General features: G+C 47.9%; 1 protein-coding gene across 2 annotated transcripts in view; it reads right to left on the bottom strand.

Moving 5' to 3' along the window:
- XDH (xanthine dehydrogenase) overlaps nucleotides 1-20,837 on the bottom strand; it is a 69,859-nt gene that overhangs the window by 16,783 nt on the left and 32,239 nt on the right. For both annotated transcript variants that reach the window (XM_084793634.1, XM_084793635.1), the window contains 12 exons: nucleotides 19,326-19,435; nucleotides 17,193-17,371; nucleotides 15,097-15,277; nucleotides 11,760-11,843; nucleotides 9,962-10,131; nucleotides 8,011-8,134; nucleotides 5,631-5,750; nucleotides 4,697-4,793; nucleotides 3,475-3,599; nucleotides 2,601-2,734; nucleotides 2,097-2,184; nucleotides 1,925-2,011 (listed from right to left, as the gene is read on the bottom strand). In XM_084793634.1, coding sequence (XP_084649760.1) covers nucleotides 1,925-2,011; nucleotides 2,097-2,184; nucleotides 2,601-2,734; nucleotides 3,475-3,599; nucleotides 4,697-4,793; nucleotides 5,631-5,750; nucleotides 8,011-8,134; nucleotides 9,962-10,131; nucleotides 11,760-11,843; nucleotides 15,097-15,277; nucleotides 17,193-17,371; nucleotides 19,326-19,435 — 1,499 coding nt within the window. The remainder of the gene's footprint in view (nucleotides 1-1,924; nucleotides 2,012-2,096; nucleotides 2,185-2,600; nucleotides 2,735-3,474; nucleotides 3,600-4,696; nucleotides 4,794-5,630; nucleotides 5,751-8,010; nucleotides 8,135-9,961; nucleotides 10,132-11,759; nucleotides 11,844-15,096; nucleotides 15,278-17,192; nucleotides 17,372-19,325; nucleotides 19,436-20,837) is intronic.

Consider the following 20,837-nt stretch of genomic DNA (forward strand, 5'->3'; position numbering starts at 1 on the left):
ACTTTGATCCAATGGACAGGACATTCTCCACAGTTATGTGGAGAGCAGGGACTGACTCTGACATGAACTCTGGTGCCCCATATTTTACCACCTCCCCTTGGTGGTGAGGCCTGGTGGCACTCAAAGAAAGAATAAGCAGGCTACCAAGATGAGACTTGATAGCCTATGATCACATAATGGGGGAGGAGGTCCCCCTTGGCCTTAGACCTAGGGGAGGGGAATAGGGTGAAAGTGGGAGGGAGGGAGGAATGGGAGGATACAAGTGATGGGATAACAATTTAGATGTAATCTGAATAAATTAATAAAATAAATTTTTAAAATACCAAAAAATAGAAAAATTCACCTCAAAAATAATAATATAGGTGGGTTGAAAACAAAATTATATGTAAATATTAAATAAAAGGAACAAAAGATATTTTAGTAACATCAGAAAAAGGAGACTTTTGAGCAAAATGTTACAAAAAGAGAGATTATACAATGATAACGTGTCAGTTTTCCCCCCAAAGACTTAGAGCACTATTTGGTTTTCATATCAAACAACAGAGATGACAAACACAGGAAATAAAGACCAGTAAAGCTGGAGGAAGACGCAAGAAAAGCCTCACTTACAATAGGAGGATCCAATGCCCCCTTTTCAAAATCAACAGAGAAACTAGACGGAAAACCTGGGAGGAGGTGGAAGAACTCAGCACAGGGTGGCAGCAGCCACGGGACACCTACAGAACACGCTGCTCTCGAGAGAAAGCAAGCCAAGCGCCCCCCCCCCCAAAGATACATTCACCTCCGATTCACGGGGACTACCTTAAATGGCCTCAGGTCCCATAAAGTTAAGGACCCTGAGGGAAGTGGCTTATCCTGGATCATTGGGGTAGACTGGAAACACAATTACCTCTCTCTAAAAGAGAAGGCAGAGATGGGTGGGTACAGAAAGACAAAGATACAGAAGATGGGGCAGATATAGAAACTGGACAAGACAAGGCCCCGCCCACTGGAAAAGACAAACAAAGGATGCTCCCCAGAGCTCCCAGGAGGGTAACCCTACAAACACTTTGACTTTACACTTCTGGCCTCTACAAGTGTGAAAAGATAAATGCCTGCTGTGTGTATTATTAAATACAACTGAATTTTGTCAGAGGTTGCCTCTGTGCTGGAATATAACCCACAACCTAACTGGGTTCCCAAACTGGGTACACTTTACATTTGTAACAAATAGTGCCATGTCATCTAGCCGCTGTCACCACTTACAGGTAGGTAGCTAAGAAATCAAACTACACTCAAATGACGCAGACGCCAAGATGCAACATAGTTGCCATTTCAATACTATTCTTCCCTTTTCTGCCCCACAAATGCCTCCCCCCACCCACATCTCTGAGCCTCAGTTTTTGAGTGCTGACTGATTGGTGAAGTGTCCTTTGCTCATTTAAGGTCTCTGAATTTAATTTGTTCAAAGATTTTATTTTACAAACAAATATTACATGCATTTATCACACACGCACACGCACACATATAAAGATGTAAATATAACATGGCTGGCATGGCAAAGTATCTTGAACAAGAAGGATGGGCTTCTAATCATATATATATGTATATACATATATAACATATAATATATAATATAATATATTATAGATATTATGGTACATTATGTGTGTGTATGTATATACATATATAACATATAATATATAATATAATATATTATAGATCTTATGTTACACTCTGTGTGTGTGTGTGTGTGTGTGTGTGTGTGTGCGTGCGTGCGTGTGAAATATGACCACTCTCTGCTTAGAGATTACAAGGGTGGGACGCTGAAATAAGGAACAAGTAGTTAGGTGCCTATACAAAATGATGTGCAGAGAGGCCAACAGACTGCAGGGCATGCCCTCAGCCTCCCAGTCAACCCTAGCAGTAGGCTGATCCTACTTACACTTCGAGAGAGATCCTCAGTGTTGCCGCCATTGCTGAAATGAGTCACCTCCAGAGCCACTATTTTCCCCGTCTTCATGAAGCCAACCTGATAAAAGGAGGGTCATTCTCAATAGCACCCACACCTGTCCAGCTCTGACCCACCACCCAAGGGAACAAAAACGATCAAGAACCTTGTATTTAGCCAGGAAGGGATGTCTGCCACCAGTTATCAGCATGTCCTCATCACGGTCCAGCATGCAGCGTACAGGGCGGCCTGTCCTGGGGTGGCAGTGGGGGACCAAGAGGGTTAGAAACCTGTGAGCATTCCACAGTCTAGCCCTGTGAGTCTCAAGGGTGCAGTGAGGAGGACTTCCTTTCCGTCTGTGCACTAAGCTTTGCAGTGGAGGTGCTGTGCTGAACGACACATGGGGGATGCCAGGCTGCAAGCCCTCATCTTACTCCAAGGGAGCTTACAAACAGTTCAGGAAAATAAGGCATGGATACAACATGCAAAGAAAATAGTGAAGTTACCCTTGCCCTTATGTCCAAGGGTTTGAAACGCAGAAAACTGAGAAACCAAAGAAGGGACAATTACTTTCAACAGGGGGAGAAACTAGATGGCCTTCCTGATCTAGCTGGCACTATTCTGTCTCCACTGATCTCACTGTGGTAGGAGAGGGGGCCTCGGGACTCACTTGTATGCAGCCAAGGCCACCGCTGTGGACAGCACAGTGCTCCGCGTCTCCTTCCCGCCGAAGCCTCCTCCCATTCTCTTCACTCGGACTAGGATCCGGTTGTCTGGAACGCCCAACATTTTCGCTACAAAGCTCTATGCATAAGGGGGAAAAAAAGTTTTGCCTTGATGCACCCTCTGGTCTTTTTCCAGGCCTGACCTCAACCTGCCCAACATGCCTGAGCCTAAGCACTACTATGAATTCTGGAGTTTCTGGGATGAAGAGTCCCCTCGTTTCCCCATGCTGGCTGGTGCCAGGGTCCAGCAGTCACTGGTCACCACAGACTGAATTCAGGCAACTCAGAGACATGTTTTTAACCAGAAGGCCAAGATAGCAGCATACTTTCAGAAGGAAAAAAAAAAGTCATCTCATATGGCCAGGGCTTTTAGGTCAGAATGGCAGGAGCAGATATTCCTGACAACCAATACGGTGTTACAGGTAGTCGAGAAAAATCTCACTGTGGCTGCTGAGTTAGTGGTCTCTATAGCTATTATTTGGCCCCATGCTTAAAAGATGAAATATTTGGGTGGGATATGCCTTCATATGCTTTGGCCACGTAGCATCACAATGATTTTTAAAAAATGAAGGTTTAATAGATTATAGCACAAGTACTAAAATGCATCGAATTCATGCAATAACACTAGCAAGGAAGAGAAAATTGAAGCAGGAAAAGTTAAGTGACAAGTGCAATGCCACCCTGGTGGCAACAGGGTCTGGTTTCAAGGGTCACGTCCCTTTTAGGATCTGTAGCTCGTATCTACTTCTTCCTTTTTCCTGCCCTGCCCTCTTAACTCCTTCAGCCCTCTTGTCACTGCCACCACTGCTTTGAGCTGACCTGGGTTTTCATGGTGTTCTGCGTGCCCACATAGAGCTCCATCTCGCCTGCCTCTCCTTTTGGTACAGCGATGGTGCAGTTGGTCTCCAGGTAGAAGTGTTCCTGGCCGCCGATATACAGTTCTCCTGGGGAAGCAATGAGAGAGCCCCGATGAGCCCAGATCTGTAAGGGGATATGCCTACACACTGGTGGCTAATCTCGCTTGTCAGCCTGACCCATCTGGGAGGAGGGAACTTTAACCGAACAAATGTCTCCGTCAGATGGTCTTGTAGACGTGTCTGTGGGGCATTTTCCTCGTTGTTAATTGATGGAGGAAGGCCTACCCCTGTGAGCAGTGCCAAGCCTGGGCAGGCAGGCTCTGGGTTTTATAAAGAAGGTAGCTGAGCAAGCCAAAGAAAGCATGCCAGGTAGCAGCATTCCTCCTTGCTCAGTTCCTGCCTCCAAGTTCTCGCCTTGGCTTGGACTAGAGCCAGCAATCCAGATAATCCCTTTCCTCCCAAGATGCTTCTGATCCATGTTTTGTCACAGCAACTGGTGACCGATGGGATATGAAAAGGTCTTAAAGTCCTAGCACTCTGAGTTGCGTCTGCCCCTCCAATCCTCCTCCCATCAAAGAAGCCAGAATAGCGTTAAATACACCTGGCACAGTCTTCTCATTGCAGCCACTGAGCATCTGGGATTTCTAAAATGATCATTGTGAAGTTTTAGAAAAAGTGGAAAAGAAAAGAAAAGAAATTGTCCAACGTGATTGGAAACGTGAGTGCCTTTCAGAATGGAAGCAGTCCTGTTAGAGATTGATTTAGCCTACTAGTGACTTGGCACAGCCCAAGGGTCAACATAGAAAGCTATTCCCAGCGGGCCTGGGCTGGGAGCTGTGGACCTAGTTCATACAGTTAGAGTTCAGGCACAGAAGCTCACAGAAGCATCCTCTGGCATTTGGAGAGAGTGTAAAATTTGTCCCAAAGCTGGACAACATTTGTAGCCATTGTACTGTCTACACAGCCTTCCAAAGGCATAATGTAGGATCACCTAGTTATATCCGACCCAGAGATGGGAGAATGGAGATTAAAATGGGGGACGCCCCATCCCTGCTACTGCCTACAGCTTGATTCCAAACACCACCCTGTCAATCCCGTCCCTTCTCCAGGGCTCCACGTGTATCTCTAGAATGTAATTCACAGGCCCGTGTCCCCACCCCCTCTGCCACATGGTGACACTATACCTGAGACAACGTTGTCTGCTTCAGAAAAGCCTTTCTTGAGATCTCCTTTCTCGATTTTTATCTCAGGGCCATAAAAGGAGTTGTTCTTTATAGCATCCTGAGGGTCAAAAATAGAAGCTTCAGGAACATGGCTTTCCAGGGAGGAAGGTGACTCTGGCCAGGAAGAGAGGGGCTTTCTGAACTGCTGCCTTTCTCTCCTCACAAATGCACCTCTGGGTTCATTCATACCCTAATGGACACTCTACCAGAGCTTGGGGAACCGTACTCTGTTCACTCCCTTGTTGCTGAGACATGGACAGCTCTGAGTATTCCAGGAAAGTAAAGAACCCCAAACAGAACCAATGGCAGCTGAAATGTGGGAAGTGAAGAGCTCGGTTTGGCCACTAGTGGACTGAATCCAGGGTCATGAAAGGTAAAGGCTTTCCAGAGCACAGATTAAACTCTAGGGCTGACAGGAATCATAAAATCCACTTATAGATGCCCTAGAACATGCACAGAAACTTACAATAGGGCTACACTCCAATAAATCTATCATTAATGAAAATACCATTTACTAATGATTCAATGTACCTAACACACTGAGTGAACAGCATAGACTCAAGTAGCTAATCTTAAACTCGGGAAACCTGTATTAGCCTACAGTTGGGCAAAGTCATCGAGCACGAACCCTGTTTCTAAGTGTAATGTTGCATAGTGCATGTGACTTGAGTACGGCACTGAAAGTGAAAAGGCTGGGTGTCCGCAGGCTACGCTTGTGCTTATGCACAATTGTTAATCAAAGTCATTTAAGCAGAACCAAGGGAGGCTGGCTGTCAACAGTAGGCAAATCTCTGTGTGCTGCTCAAAAGGAAGAATGGCTTCTTTAGAGGCTTCTCCAAAGCCCTTGGGGGACAGGAGCTCCCACCTCCCCAGGAGTACCCCATTTCTCAGTTACCTCGATCGTGATGATGGCTGGAAGGTCTTCATAGGCAATCGTTATCTTTTTAGCAGCTCTCTCAGCATGTTCCGGGGTGTCGGCGACCACAGCACCAATGATGTGCCCCACACAAGTGACCTAGGAGTAGAGACCAGCTGCTCAAGACAGTACAGTTCCTCGGGAAGCAAATCTTTATGGACACTCTAAAAAGGACGAGGCAGTCCCCACTCTTTCATCAGGGCACATGTTAAGAAATCTTTCAGGCCTTTCATCTTCTGACCCTACTGAGGCCATGAGCCTCCTTGAGATGAATTTAGTCAGTATAGCAGGAAGAGGCTAGAGAGATCATGGGCACCAGGGTAGGAAGAGGTTTCAGCTCCATGCCCCGTTCTTATATTTTCAATCTGGTGGTCTATTGAGAAGCTGCACAGGGTAGAATGTGGACAAGGATTCTCCTCAGCTGCCCTGAGGCAAACAGGAGGCATGGCCCCAGCAACTGTTTGTCAGTGCCAGAATGTTCCAACACCCTAGGGTGCTGGAGAGATGGCTTAAAGTCCACACTCACGTCTTATAACTTCATCTAGGTCAGCGGTTCTCACCCTGTGAGTCAGTCGTAACCCCTTTGGGGGGCTGCATATCAGATACCCTGTACAGCAGATACTTACATTACAATTAATAACAGTAGCAAAAGTACAGGTATGAATCAAGAAATAATCTTATGGTTGGGACGGTGGGGGGGGGGGGGTTGGAGGGGGACGGTCACCACAACATGAGGAGCTGTATTAAAGGGCCACAGCATTAGGAAGGCTGAGAACCGCTGGTCTACACGCTCCAAAGCTGCAAATCACAAATGCTGGTTGAGATGTGATTACACCTGTTTTTCTATTTATAATGATTGTTGCTTCCTTTTAATAGCCCAGTCCCTTAAAACTGCTATATGTGCTTGTACATGTTCATGTGGATTTGTGTGCACATGCATGAGGAGGTCGGAGGTCGGAGGTCAGCGTCAGGTGTCTTCCTTGGTTGTTCTACACCTTATTTTTGAGACAGGCTCTCTCACTCACTCTGGAGCTGAGTGATTGGCTAAACTGACTGGCCAGTGAGCTTTAGGGATCTGCCTGGCTAGACTGCATATGTGTGCCATGCCGGCTCATAATTTACATGGGTGCTGGAGGTGTGCCGGGTCTTCATGTTTATGCAACAAGCACATCAAAGACTGAGCCATCTTCTATTGAACTCGTAAGGGGTCTCTTTCAGGGATAATTTTAATCGTATGCCCACCAGAAAATAAGTCAAAAATGATTGTACAGCTTATCATATTAAGATGCAAGGTTTCTATCAACACTAGCCAATAATCTGCACGAGAGCCTCTGGAAGTGCTCTCCAAAAGACCAATAAGTATTGACCTAACTGGTTCTGCAGTATTGATCTGCTTACACCTAGTTGACTCTCCCTAACTAATATGCTAGCAACACTCCTGGGGCTGTAGACATTGATAAGGTAATTTGTTCTTCTAGACATTCACAAGGTAATTTGTTCTTCTAATAAACCCTTTACAAATGTCCTCTGTAAATGCCTTTGGTGTCCTTGTGTTTGCAGGGTTTTGCTCTTTGCTTCCCCTTCACATTAATATTTAAAAAGGTGATTAGCCTTTGGCAACACCTACTCGACTCTAATTTGCAACCTTTAATCAGTACTGGAATTATAAAATGACCATCTGGAAACTATGCTGTGGGCGAAGCATAAGAAGTTTTGTGGCCAGCCGGGTGTGGTGGGGCACACCTGTAACCCCAGCACTCCACTCGGGAGGCAGAGGCAGGCGGATCTCTGTGAGTTTGAGGCCAGCCTGGTCTACAAAGTGAGGCCAGGATAGCCAAGGCTACATAGAGAAACCTTGTGCAAAAAAAAAAAAAAAAAAAAAAAAGGACAGTGGCGGGGGGGGGGGGGGGGGACAGTTTCATAGCAACTATCTTCAGGGCTTGGAGACTGTAATTGCAGAGTTTCATACAGTTGAAATCAGCAAATAAACTCTCATAAAAGTGGGCTGTCTACACCTAGGGGTGGGATTATGATCTCATTTCTAGTTAGCTTATTTAATATACTCTTTCCCTTTCAATAAAGGTGTGTAATGCTATATAAAGAGTCCTGGTTGTTAATGCACATACGATCACCAGCCTTTTTCTCCTGCCATTTTGGCGTGGAGTCTCCTAGTATGCAAAAACAGTGGCCATCAATTAAATAACCAAATAACACATTCTGTCCCTTTGTGAATTATACCAAATGCTGGCCAATTACATGATGGCCACATTCTATGCAGGATTAGGAATCTGGAGCAATGAGCACAAATTAAAACCATGATATTTATTCCAGTTATTTCTAATAATGGGTCCAAATATACCTTATCTTTCGCAAAGACCGTCTCATCATTGAAAAGGCCAGTTATGTTGCTGTTAGGAACATCCTCTGCGGTGAGGAAGCAAACAAACCCTGGCACCTTCTTGGCTTCTGAAGTGTCTATGGACCTGGAGAAGGAGCAGAGTGCGGGGCCAGGTCAGCAAGCTGGGTCAGGAGGCACATCGTTTGGCTTGGATAGCCTGGCTCACTTAATGAGACATCTCTATCTTCTTCACAGTTAGATTCTAACTCATTTCCATCCTGTTCCGAGAGTGGTGGTTAGATGCCTTCCACGGAGAAGCCATTGTGTCAAATGCTGCTGTCTCCATGGGTCAGATGCTGGTCCTGGTCTGTCCTCTGAGTACAGGGAGCCAGGTCCAATAACTCTGGGGGGCTCTGGTTAAAATAGATCTCACTGCAACCAGCACTTTAGGACCTTTGCTATGCCATGGATACAGTAGCCTGAACATCTGCTCATAGATCAATTCCTCTCCATACATTAGTAGTGCTGTGCCAATACAGCAGGGCATCCTAGACACAATTAGACAATCTGGACTTAGGAGGAGGATTCTGGAGTTGACCAAGCCTAGCTGACTACAGAGCAAGAGGCAGCTTGAGGAAAGCTCTAGAAAGTACCTTGAAAGAATCATCTTTCAAACAGTTAATCCTCACTTAAAACAAAACAAAACAAAACAAAAAAATGTAAACAATAAAACATAATTACCATTAGCCCAGTGTTACAGTTAAGGAGTCACGTAAGTCAACCAACCAGAAAGCAACATATCTGGGATTGGAGCCAAGGAAAGTGATGACGATCCCAGCCAGAGAAGCTGCCACCACCCTACCAGCCCACTCATTCACACACTGATGCGGAGGAGCTTGCTGGAATGCAGACAGTATGAGTCATGACACTGTTAACCTGGGCTCCAGGCAAGGACCAGGCAAAGATTCACCCCTGGTCCTAGCTAACTGAAACAAACACCTCCCCAGTCCCACTTCCCCCCCCCCCCCCACAAGGCCTAGAAAAGTTGATTACCTTATTAGGCATTTTGTATCTAGTTGGGAGGGGTTGGCGGGGAGACTATCAGGGATTGCCTGGATTAGCCCTGAGGCAGAGCCCTCAGAAAAAGTTATTCCTGGCTTTTTCTGCCCAGCCTCCAGCTCTGTGTCCAGTGCCACCAGAAGATGAAGCTCAGCCTCTGGCTTTAAACATCCAGAGGTGTCATGGCCCAGCTTCAAATGCTACCCTGCCTCAAACACAGTCCCTACCACCTGTCAATCATATCATCGGGGGCAAGCAGCGCCTCCTGCCTATGAGTTAGTTACTCTGCTGCACCTGTGTGTACAGTTGCTGCAAAGAATAAATGAATGAGGCAGCATATGGAAAGTGCGTGAAACTGGGTAGCCAGCACCGAGCACCGCGTTGAGTGTTAAGCACTATGCTCACCACTGCTGTTGCTATAGTGGTGACTCTTACTGTTCTGGCTCTTAGCATCTAACAGGGTGGCTGTTCTCTGCTAGGTGCTGTGTGGACACATTCAGGGACCCTCACGAACACCTAGTTATAGGTAGGGAAACCAAAACTTCAGGGCAGCTACGCCCACCCTGTCACTCTGCCAGGATCCAATGCCAGCTTTGTGGCATTGTCCAGCATTCTGCTGACGTTCTGCATACGCTCAGCTGTGAATGTAAGCCTTCCCTGATCCTGTTGGGAGCCTGCCACCTACACTCAACATTCCCTGCTCAACTTCCGTCCTCTTGCCCTCCTTCTCTCCCACCAAGAGAACTTCAGGCACCGTGCATGGAGCCCGAATCCTTCCTGCTGCTCTCTGATGCATCTGAGAGGACTTGCTGCCTCCACTCAAGGATGGGGAGTCCTTGAGGGACCTCGTTACTTGGCATCTCCAGCTCCTGAGATCATGCTTCTCACTGGCTCCCTGGGAAGCAACACTCACGTGATCTTAGCATGGGCCCGGGTGCTGGTGACCAGCCTGAGAGACAGCTCGTTCTCGTAGCGGGGGATGTCGTCGCAGTACACAGCCTCCCCCGATGCCTGCATGTCTGCAGCCAGGTGAGGCAGGGGCCGGCCCACCATGTCCTCCACAGACTGATCCTTGGGCACCTCCTGAAACAATATGGCCGCCAGTCAGGCTGAGCTTCTGAGGACAGTTCCTCTATAGGGTCAAGGGGCTACTGGGAACTAGGGAGAACCAGATAGCTCTAGGGTAAAGGACACAGAGGGCCACCTAAGAAGTCACTTAATCATAGTGCAAGTATATCAAGAAACAGCCAAAGACCTTAAATATGCATTAGCTTCAACTGTACTGTATTCATACAGTAGAATAGTGTGCAGCCACTAAAACATACTTTTGAAGAATTTAAAGGAGAAGAAAGAATGCTCATATTAAGCATAAAACACTCTATAAACGTGTATATTGACTAATTCTATAGAAAAATAGCAAATGCTACTAATGTCACATATTTATCTGAGATATATATATCCAAATAGAGAAAGTATAAATAAAACAAAAATGCAATGACTTTCTCTTGGAGGTTAGATTTTGGGCGATTTTCATTTTCCTGCTTATACTTTACTATATCTCCCAAAATGTTTTATTAATTCTAGATTCAATTTCTATTTTAGTTGTTTTTCAGAGTAGTAAAGTGTCTAGCAGTTACTAAGCATTTTCATGTGCAGCTGAATTTTATTTTTCAGCACTAGAGATGGACCCAAGGTCTTATACCCTTGCTGGTCCAGTGCTCTAGTTCTGAGTTGCATGCCAAGCAAACACACACTTCAATCCTCCCCCTGTTCTGTAAAACAAGTCCGTCTTTACTTACATGTGCAGGTAGGTCTCATTGACTTGCCCAAGAAGCACAGAGGTGGCTTGCCCAAGGTTACAAAGTAAAGAAAGGGCAAACTTTGGATTCCAATCAGGCAGCCATGGCCTAGGGCTAGCTCATCTGCAGGCTGCCAACTCAGGGCTCAGCACACTGCAGCCAGTGCTTGACTCTATAAACAGTTACTGAACTTAGCACATTTATTTATTTTGCATGTTTTATTTTGTTTTTAGAGACAGAGTCTCCTGTATCCTGGGTTGTATTCGGTTTTCTATGTGGCTGAAGATAGCCTCAAATGCCTCCTGACCCTCCTGTCTCTACCTCCCAAGTGCTGGGGTCACGGGCATGCCCCCTCCATAGCTGTTTTCTGTGTGCTGGGGCCTGAAACCAGGGCTTCGTGCATAAGCAAGCTCCACCAACAGAGCTATATCCCAGCCCTTCATTCAGCTATATGTTTACAGCTGTTTGTGCTACAGCGGCAGGACTTAGACACTGCAGTACACCATATGGTTCACAAAATCTGAAGTCTGGATGGGAAATGTGCCAATCTTTTCCCTAGTGCATCTGCAAAACTTGTGAGAATGATGTGTTTGTGTAATGCACTCATCCACACATGTTATCTTCAAGAAGACTTTTGGATTGACACATTAGGGGTCAGGAAAGACAAAATGGATTTTTTCTTTTCCCTAAGGAACAGATGCGTCTTAACATGCAATCATAAGAGAGTAACAGAGGCCATCAGAACAAGACAGCTGTACTGACGACCCTGTAGCCCTGGGGCTCCTCCTGTATATTTTTGCACAGGGTGAGGGACTTTAAGCATCTGCTTGTCATTCAAGTCAGTCATTTGCTAAAGCTCAGCTTTGAGTCATCACATGGGGCCGTGATACTAAGCATGCCACGTGTACTCACTTGGAAAAGCTGGACATTAGCTGGAGGGTCCTTCTGAAAGAGCAGAGTGGCACTGGCAAAGGTGGGGTCCAGTTTACCACTTACCTGTGGAAGTGAGAAACAGGAGGCTGGATCATGTCCATGTTGCTTTCCTCCTATCCGCAAGTAATAAAGGTAGTGAGTCTTCCCCATCCTCCCACTCCCTCGTCCCCCATTCCCCCATCTCCTATTCTCCCATCCCCTCATCCCCATGCCCTCATCCCTCATCCCCATCCTTTCATCCACCCATCTCCTCATCCACCTATCTGCTCATCCCCATCCCCTCATCCCCTCATCCCCTCATCCCCATCCCCTCATCCCCTCATCCCATCCCCTCATCCCTCATCCCCATCCCCTCATCCTCATCCCCTCATCCTCATCCCCTCATCCTCACCTTCCTTCATCCCCATCCCCTCATCCCCTCATCCCCTCATCCCCATCCCCTCATCCCCTCATCCCCCATCCCCTCATCCCCATCCCCATCATCCCCTCATCCCCATCCCTCATCCTCATCCCCTCATCCTCATCCCCTCATCCTCATCCCCTCATCCCCATCCCCTCATCCCTCATCCCCATCCCCTCATCCTCATCCCCTCATCCCCATCCCCTCATCCCCTCATCCCCTCATCCCCATCCCCTCATCCCCATCCCCTCATCCCCATCCCCTCATCCCCTCATCCCCATCCCTCATCCTCATCCCCTCATCCTCACCCCTCATCCTCATCCCCTCATCCCCATCCCCTCATCCCCTCATCCCTCATCCCCTCATCCTCATCCCCTCATCCCCATCCCCTCATCCCCATCCCTCATCCCCTCATCCCCATCCCCTCATCCCTTCATCCCCTCATCCCCATCCCCTCATCCCCTCATCCCCATCCCCTCATCCCTTCATCCCCATCCCCCTCAGTCCCCTCATCCCCTCATCCCCATCCCCTCATCCCTTCATCCCCATCCCCTCATCCCTCATCCCTTCATCCCCCATCCCTCATCCCCTCATCCCCTCATCCCCATCCCCTCATCCCTTCATCCCCCATCCCCTCATCCCCTCATCCCCTCATCCCCATCCCCTCATCCCTTCATCCCCCATCCCCTCATCCCCTCATCCCTCATCCCCATCCCCTCATCCCTTCATCCCCCATCCCCTCATCCCCTCATCCCTTCATCCCCATCCCCTCATCCCCTCATCCCCTCATCCCCATCCCCTCATCCCCTCATCCCCATCCCCTCATCCCTTCATCCCCCATCCCCTCATCCCCATCCCCTCATCCCCATCCCCTCATCCCCTCATCCCCTCATCCCCATCCCCTCATCCCCTCATCCCCCATCCCCTCATCCCCATCCCCTCATCCCCTCATCCCCATCCCCTCATCCTCATCCCCTCATCCTCATCCCCTCATCCTCATCCCCTCATCCCCATCCCCTCATCCCCTCATCCCCATCCCCTCATCCTCATCCCCTCATCCCCATCCCCTCATCCCCTCATCCCCTCATCCCCATCCCCTCATCCCCTCATCCCCTCATCCCCTCATCCCCTCATCCCCATCCCCTCATCCCCATCCCCTCATCCCCTCATCCCCATCCCCTCATCCTCATCCCCTCATCCTCATCCCCTCATCCTCATCCCTCATCCCCTCATCCCCATCCCCTCATCCTCATCCCCTCATCCCCATCCCCTCATCCCCATCCCCTCATCCCCTCATCCCCATCCCCTCATCCCTTCATCCCCTCATCCCCATCCCCTCATCCCCTCATCCCCATCCCCTCATCCCTTCATCCCCATCCCCTCATCCCCTCATCCCCTCATCCCCATCCCCTCATCCCTTCATCCCCATCCCCTCATCCCCTCATCCCTTCATCCCCCATCCCCTCATCCCCTCATCCCCTCATCCCCATCCCCTCATCCCTTCATCCCCCATCCCCTCATCCCCTCATCCCCTCATCCCCATCCCCTCATCCCCCATCCCCTCATCCCCTCATCCCTTCATCCCCATCCCCTCATCCCCTCATCCCCTCATCCCCATCCCCTCATCCCCTCATCCCCATCCCCTCATCCCTTCATCCCCATCCCCTCATCCCCTCATCCCCTCATCCCCATCCCCTCATCCCCTCATCCCCTCATCCCCATCCCCTCATCCCCTCATCCTCTCATCCCCATCCCCTCATCCATCCCCTCATCACCTCATCCCCATCCCCTCTTCCCCTCATCCCCATCCCCTCATCCCCTCATCCCCCATCCCCTTATCCCCTCACTCTCTCATCCCCTCATCCCCATCCCCTCATCCTCTCATCCCCTCATCCCCATCCCCTCATCCCCTCATCCCCATCCCCTCTTCCCCTCATCACCTCATCCCCATCCCCTCATCCTCTCATCCCCATCCCCTCATCCCCTCATCCCCCATCCCCTCATCCCCCATCCCCTTATCCCCTCACTCTCTCATCCCCTCATCCCCATCCCCTCATCCTCTCATCCCCTCATCCCCATCCCCTCATCCCCTCATCCCCATCCCCTCTTCCCCTCATCACCTCATCCCCATCCCCTCATCCTCTCATCCCCATCCCCTCATTCCCTCATCCCCCATCCCCTCATTCCCTCATGCCCCATCCCCTCATTCCCTCATCCCCATCCCCTCATCCCCTCATCCCCTCATCCCCATCCCCTCTTCCCCTCATCCCCTCATCCCCATCCCCTCTTCCCCTCATCCCCTCATCCCCATCCCCTCATCCTCTCATCCCCATCCCCTCATCCCCTCATCTCCCATCCCCTTATCCCCTCACTCTCTCGTCCCCTCATCCTAGAGTTTTGAGTGTGATGCTGGATCTGTTTCAAAATTCAGATGTGGGCTCTTCAGACTGGATATTCAATAACTACACCAACTGCATTTCCAGCCAATTTGATCCTACACCCTGAATGCTTATTCCTTTCTCTAACACCCATAGCTTTTCCATCCTTCCACATTATGCAAGCTGCTCTCTTTGTAGGAATACAACCATGCCCCAGCCTTTCTTACAGTCTTCCTTTACTCTGGAAATATTTAATGCTATGGAAGACAGTCACAATATAGCCTCAAGGAGAGCAAGCGGGGGTATAAACCACTTTATTCAGCATGACTCCAAATCTGCCTAGAAAGTGATGTGTACAAGCCCAAAGATGGACATTGATAAATGAAGTTTTGGCACCAACCCCAGGCTGTCCTGGCCCCTGCTCCTCCATTCTCAGATGTTGAGAGGGGGAGGGGCAACTTTGCCACCCAGAGCAGCCTCCTGAGTCCCCAGACATGGTGCTGAAGAGCTTCTGTGCCTGCCCCTGCCACACACTCACATCCCGAGAGTCTGCTTTGCCCAGCTTCTGAAGCACTGTCAGGTAGAACTTGAAGAAGAAGCTGAGGGTGAGGGTACGCCGGAACTCCACCATGCCACCAGGGGCATCGGGGGCCAGGTGCAGCTCCTCTGCCAGGGCAGCACACACATCCTGCAGCAACTCCTCATTCCAACTGCAGCAACTCCTCATTCCAAGGCCTGGAAGAAGGCAGAATGTGGGCTTGCTTCCCCCTACCCATCTCCAGTGCGGAGCATAACCCCCAAGGGCTCTGGCTAACAGGCCTGGGTTCAGGCTCTGGCTCACACACCATGAATCACACAACTGTAGGCAGGCTACTTAACCTGCTGGTGCCTTAGTCCCCCAGCTTTAAAAGCACACACCATGTTCTCTATACATCTATAGATAGATAGATAGATAGATAGATAGATAGATAGATAGATTAAATTTTTCTTTTACTTTTTAAATTTTGATATTATACTATAATTACATTTCTTCTTTTCTTTTCCTCTCCAAACCCTGTCAAAAAGCCCTCTCCAATGTCCTTTGAATTCATGACCCCGTTTTAAATTTAAATAATAGGATATATATATATATATATATATATATATATATATATATATATATATATATATATATATCCTATTTAGTTCATATAGCATTACTTGTATATATTTTTAAGTCCTAAAAATAATAGTAACTCTAGGTTCTTATAATGTACTAGGCAATGTCCTAATACCTTATATGAGTTGCTAGTTTTGTAGGGAGAAGTCTGATTCCCATTTTACCACTGAGGAATTTTGGAATAGAGAAACTAAGTAATATGGCTTCTATAACTCATATGGTTGGTGGTGGAGCCAAAAAGCAAAATTCCAAGCTCAGCTCTATCTCTTCTATGTGGTCATTGTAAGGATAACATAAGATAATGCCGTGAATCTCTTGGTACAACTGCTACCTTGTAGTAGTAGTAGTAGTAGTAGTAGTAGTAGTAGTAGTAGTAGTAGTAATAGTAGTAGTAGTAGTAATAGTAGTAGTCGTAGTAGTAATAGTAGTAGTAGTAGTAGTAGCAGGAGTAGTAGTAGTAATAGTAGTAGTAGTAGTAGTAGTAGCAGGAGTAGTAGTAGTAGCAGGAGTAGTAGTAGTAGTAGTAGTAGCAGCAGGAGTATGAATCCAGGCATGGTAGCACACGCCTTTAATCCCAGTACTCAGGGAGGCAGAGGCAGGCAGATCTCTGTGAGTTCAAGGCCAGCCTGGTCTACAAAGCCAGTCCAGGACAGTCAGTCTTACACAGAGAAATCCTGTCTCAAAATAATAGTAGTAGTAATAGTAATAATAGGAGTATGACTAGCAGCAGCAGTGGCAATACTAGTAGTAGTAATAGTAATAGTGGTAATAGAAGGAGTGGTGATACCAGCAGCAGCGGCAGCAGCAGCAGCAACAGACTATTAGTTGTAATACTTTTACATTACTATTCCATTAGTATGACTAAAAGTTGTAATGCTTTTACAATGATATTACAACTATTAGTAAGAGACACTGTGGTAGCCAAAGTCATGGTAACACCAGGCATGGAATCAGTAATAGTAGAAGCAATAGCACCAATAGGAATAACAGAAATACTGCTACTGGGTTGGTAGTAGCAGTAGCAGTAATGCTACTACCGCTAGTAACAGCAGCGGCAGTTGTGACAGCAGTGTGGTAAGAGTAACAGCGACGGCAGAAAGTAGACACAGTAACCATAGCAATATGCTGCTAGCAGCAAGCATCAACAGTGCTCATAGCTTGTGATGGTGCTATCTGCCCTAGGAGCAGTAAGGGGAGGAGCAACAGTAACTCTAATAAGATAAACCATACGAGTGGTGTTACCAGTGGCTGTGTTCCTAGTAACACAATAGCAGCAATAGCAGTAGACTCTACCACAGCAGAGATGCCAGCTGTACAGTGATATTACAATGAATAACAGCAGCTGTGAGACCAGAGGCAGAAGTAGTCATGGCGGCAGGATTAGCCGCATTGCTAGAAGCAGCAGCAGAAGCCGCTGCAGCAACAGTAACACCCCAGCGAAGGCAGCTTCCTGGTGCAGCAGCGCTTACCTGGACAGCTGTCTTGCCGTGGTCTTGAGGGCTGAGATGGTTCTGTTGGCCATCCCTCCATAGCAAAGGGACAGTTCCTGTACCTCAATGCTCCCCGGCTTGAAGAGGACTCTCATCCCGCTTGTCACCTTGGCGATGTCATCTTCTCTCCTGGAGGCTTGCTTGAAGGCTGAGAAAAACTCACCCTAAAAAAATAAAATAAAATAAAAAATAAAAAATAAAAAGTGTTCCCTACAGTTTGAAAGCGTAGCAAATGGCCAACATGAAACATAGGGGCTGTGACTAGAGGGGAGGGAAGGGAAGTGGGGAGAGTGTAACTGAGCCTTGAAAACCAGTGAGGAACTAATCTCAGGTAACAAAGACGAGGCATGTTCTTAGACGACATGTGACATGCTCAGAAGCTGCAGGTCCCACTCCCAGAAGCTGGGAAGGCTCAGGACTTCCCTGCCTGTCAGGTAATTTGGGGATGAGTGGTCTCTACAGAACCAACAGCTGGAAGGAGAAAGATGCCCCTACAAAACCTCCCAGGGACCCATCCTGGAGCCAGTATCAGAATCTGCCAGCCCTTCCAGGGACTGCAATAAAAACCCCTTGGCACGCTGCCTCTCCAGCTGGGACAGGGAGATGTGGTTACAGGCTGTGACAGCACCACACCCCAGATGTCTGTAATTCGTCCCTCCCACCAGTGTTCTGAGAATTGAGACATCCAGTTTCCTGTAAGCCTGTGTCCCGCTATGAGGCAACGGCTGCTTCGCAATAGAAGCACACTTCTCTCCTGGGCCTGAACCAGGTCTGTCTCTATGGAGAGGAAGATAACAATCACTTTCCAGGAAGAAATCATGTGACGTCTGCCCTCCACATTGTGCTGCCCCTCAGGTGTGTGGCTGCATATTTTTGTTAACATCAAAGGCCCTTTGTTCTGAAGGAGCCATGGCGACACTTCCAGGCTTCGTTCCTGGGCGCTGACTTGCTCGGAGCACCTTGCCCATAGCTTGAACTGTTCTAAAGCAGGCTGTGGTTCCAGGTGGTACTTCTAGGACCACACTGGTGCCACCAGCTGTCAGGGGGACAGTGTCCTTTTTTGATAAAACTGCCTGGTTCACAGCATAAAGCCTCCTTTCTTTTATCAAATGATAGTTTTTGGTAAAGGCCATATCTGAAAAAAAAAACAAAAGCTGGTTCGTATGAAGCCTGACTCTCTCCCCTTTCCCCACCTAATTAAAAAAAAATTAGTGATTTGTGAAATTCAAAATTCTGAGACTCATAGCTCAAAATAGTCTATAAACACAATCTGGAAAATCATTAGGAGGGCCACCTCAGGGGCATAATTGCTCAAAATGAATTAGCATTCTCATTATGGAGGTCAAAATCTGCAAGAGCAAACCCTTCTCACACTGCCTAAGCACTTCCTGTAGCTCTCCTGGCAGCTGCTTTGCTGACCTCGCCCAGAACATCTTTGTACTGTGTCTGCTGTGGCCATATTCTCAGTCGGTGACTGCTGAGAGCGGAGAAGTACACCAGGCCAAGCCACCCAGGGCACCCACCGCATCTGCCCAAACAAATCAGAAAAGGTCAGCGAGCCAACACTGACCAAGTCCAAGGTCGGCATGTGAGGGCCTCCTTCATGGCAGCTTCTTCACTCAGTGTGCAGGATCTATACACTTCACCTTGGGGGAATAATGATGCTGGCACGGGGTAGGAATAGCTGATAAACAGGGATGTTCTTGGGACTGTGCTGTGAACTGCTAGTTGATGACCACCACTGGCTTCTGTACGTCTACCAGGATCCTCATGAACTCTGTCCTTCAATCTTCCCTGTAGTCTGTATAGTAGGTAATACTGTGCCTACTTTACAGATAGGACACAGTGGGGGGGGGGGGGGTTGGGGACTCAGGAAGGTGAGACAAGCCTTTCTAGATCCCATGCCTAACTGCTGAGTGCCATGGCCCATGGCCTGTGACTTCTCCTCCGTGTCCAGAAATGATAGGGTTGGTTCATCAAAGGCAGAGTTAGTGTGAATGGACCCATGTTAAAGTTAGAAGATGCTAATATAGTCCTCAGGCCGTCTCTGGCCTTTTTCTTTGGAGTCCAACAGTGGTGTGGTTTGGACAGAGCCTGGAACAACTCCTGCTGTCTTACCTCCCTGCTGTAGGGGATCTCAATGGACAGAAGTATCTCCTCTGGGCTGAGCAGAGTCCTTCTGTAGCCAGGGAAGAAGGTGTGGTCCATTCGAACGGTTCTCCTGGTACCTGTGCAGAGACAAGATTATGGCAGCCACGTGCAGAGGAGGCTAGGCACACCGGGAGCAGAGGACAGTGCATCAGTGGACAAGTTCCCCTCCATGCTCTCTGATGCTGCTGTCAGAGGAAGCAGGTAGAAAAATTAGAACCAAGTTCCCTTCTGGGGTCCTTAAACAGCGTGAGCTGGTCAGTGTCTAATGGTTATCTATTAGGAGAGAAGAAAGACCTGGTCTGTAGTGTGTCATTTTATGGTATAAATACCATAGCCACCATAGCCAAGGTCAAGCAGCCATGCAAAGTCACTGAGTGTAGAGTCAGAGTAAGGGCAAGAAGTATTGTGTCTCTGCCCTGACCACTGTCTTCCGCCAGGACAGCTGACAAACATTGTCTTTGGCTAGCTGGCTGGCATCCAAGTTCAGAAGGATTCCTACCATTTGGTAGTGCAGCATATGTAACTAGCACCCAAGAAATCTTGGGTAGTAAACCTCTAACAAGCTTCTTTGGCAGGCAATATTTCTCTCATGTTGTCACAATTCATTGCTGGGGGAATTGTCATGTATTCTGGCCCCAGCACGTCCAGGTGGCCAGTCCAACTGTGACTCCCCTACAAAGGCTATGGAAATCTGTGTGGTGGTTTCAGAAAAATAAAACTGAAGCTACTATAAGACCAGTGAAGTCCCTTCTGGACAAATACCCAAAGGGACCTACCTCTGAAGACACCGTGTTTATTTCTGCTCTACTTATAACAGCAAGGAAATGGGCTCAGCCTAGATGCCCATCGGCAGTTGAATGGTTAACAAAAATGTGATACATGGAGAAAATGGGATTTAAATTGGCCAAAAAGAAAAATTAAATTATAAAATTTGCAAGAAAAGTGGGTAGAATTGGAAAATACCATATCAAATGAGGTAATCCAGGCTCAGAAGGACAAACACTGCAATGTCTCTCGCATCTGAAGTCCCTAAGCTTCTAGTGTTTTCTATATGTCCTTAGCAGGGGTGAGTGTGGGTATTGGCCAGGAAAGTAGGAAGGGACCCATGGTGGGGGTTAAAGGGCTGTAAGGGGCATGGGTAAAGAGAATCAAAGAAAATAAGTGATATAAAGATGAAGGGAAATACCGGGCTTGAAAGGGCACAGTAAGGACAGGTTAGGGAACAAAAAATAGCTCCAACCAAACCCAGTACATATGACAATGCTGTAAGGAAACTTGTTGGTTTGTACGCTAATTAAAGATCAAATTTTAAAAAAGAGAAAAGAAACAAAAAAAGAAAACCAGCTTTGTGGCACAGGCCTATAATTCCAGCACTCGAGGAGGTAGAGGCAGAGGTAGGTGGATCTCTGTGAGTTCAAGACCAGCCTGGTCTACAAAGTGAGTCCAGGGCAGACAAGGGTACACAGAGAAACCCTGTCT

The sequence above is a fragment of the Acomys minous genome (assembly GCF_964271855.1).
Source record: "Acomys minous genome assembly, chromosome: 8".
NCBI lineage: Eukaryota > Metazoa > Chordata > Mammalia > Rodentia > Muridae > Acomys > Acomys minous.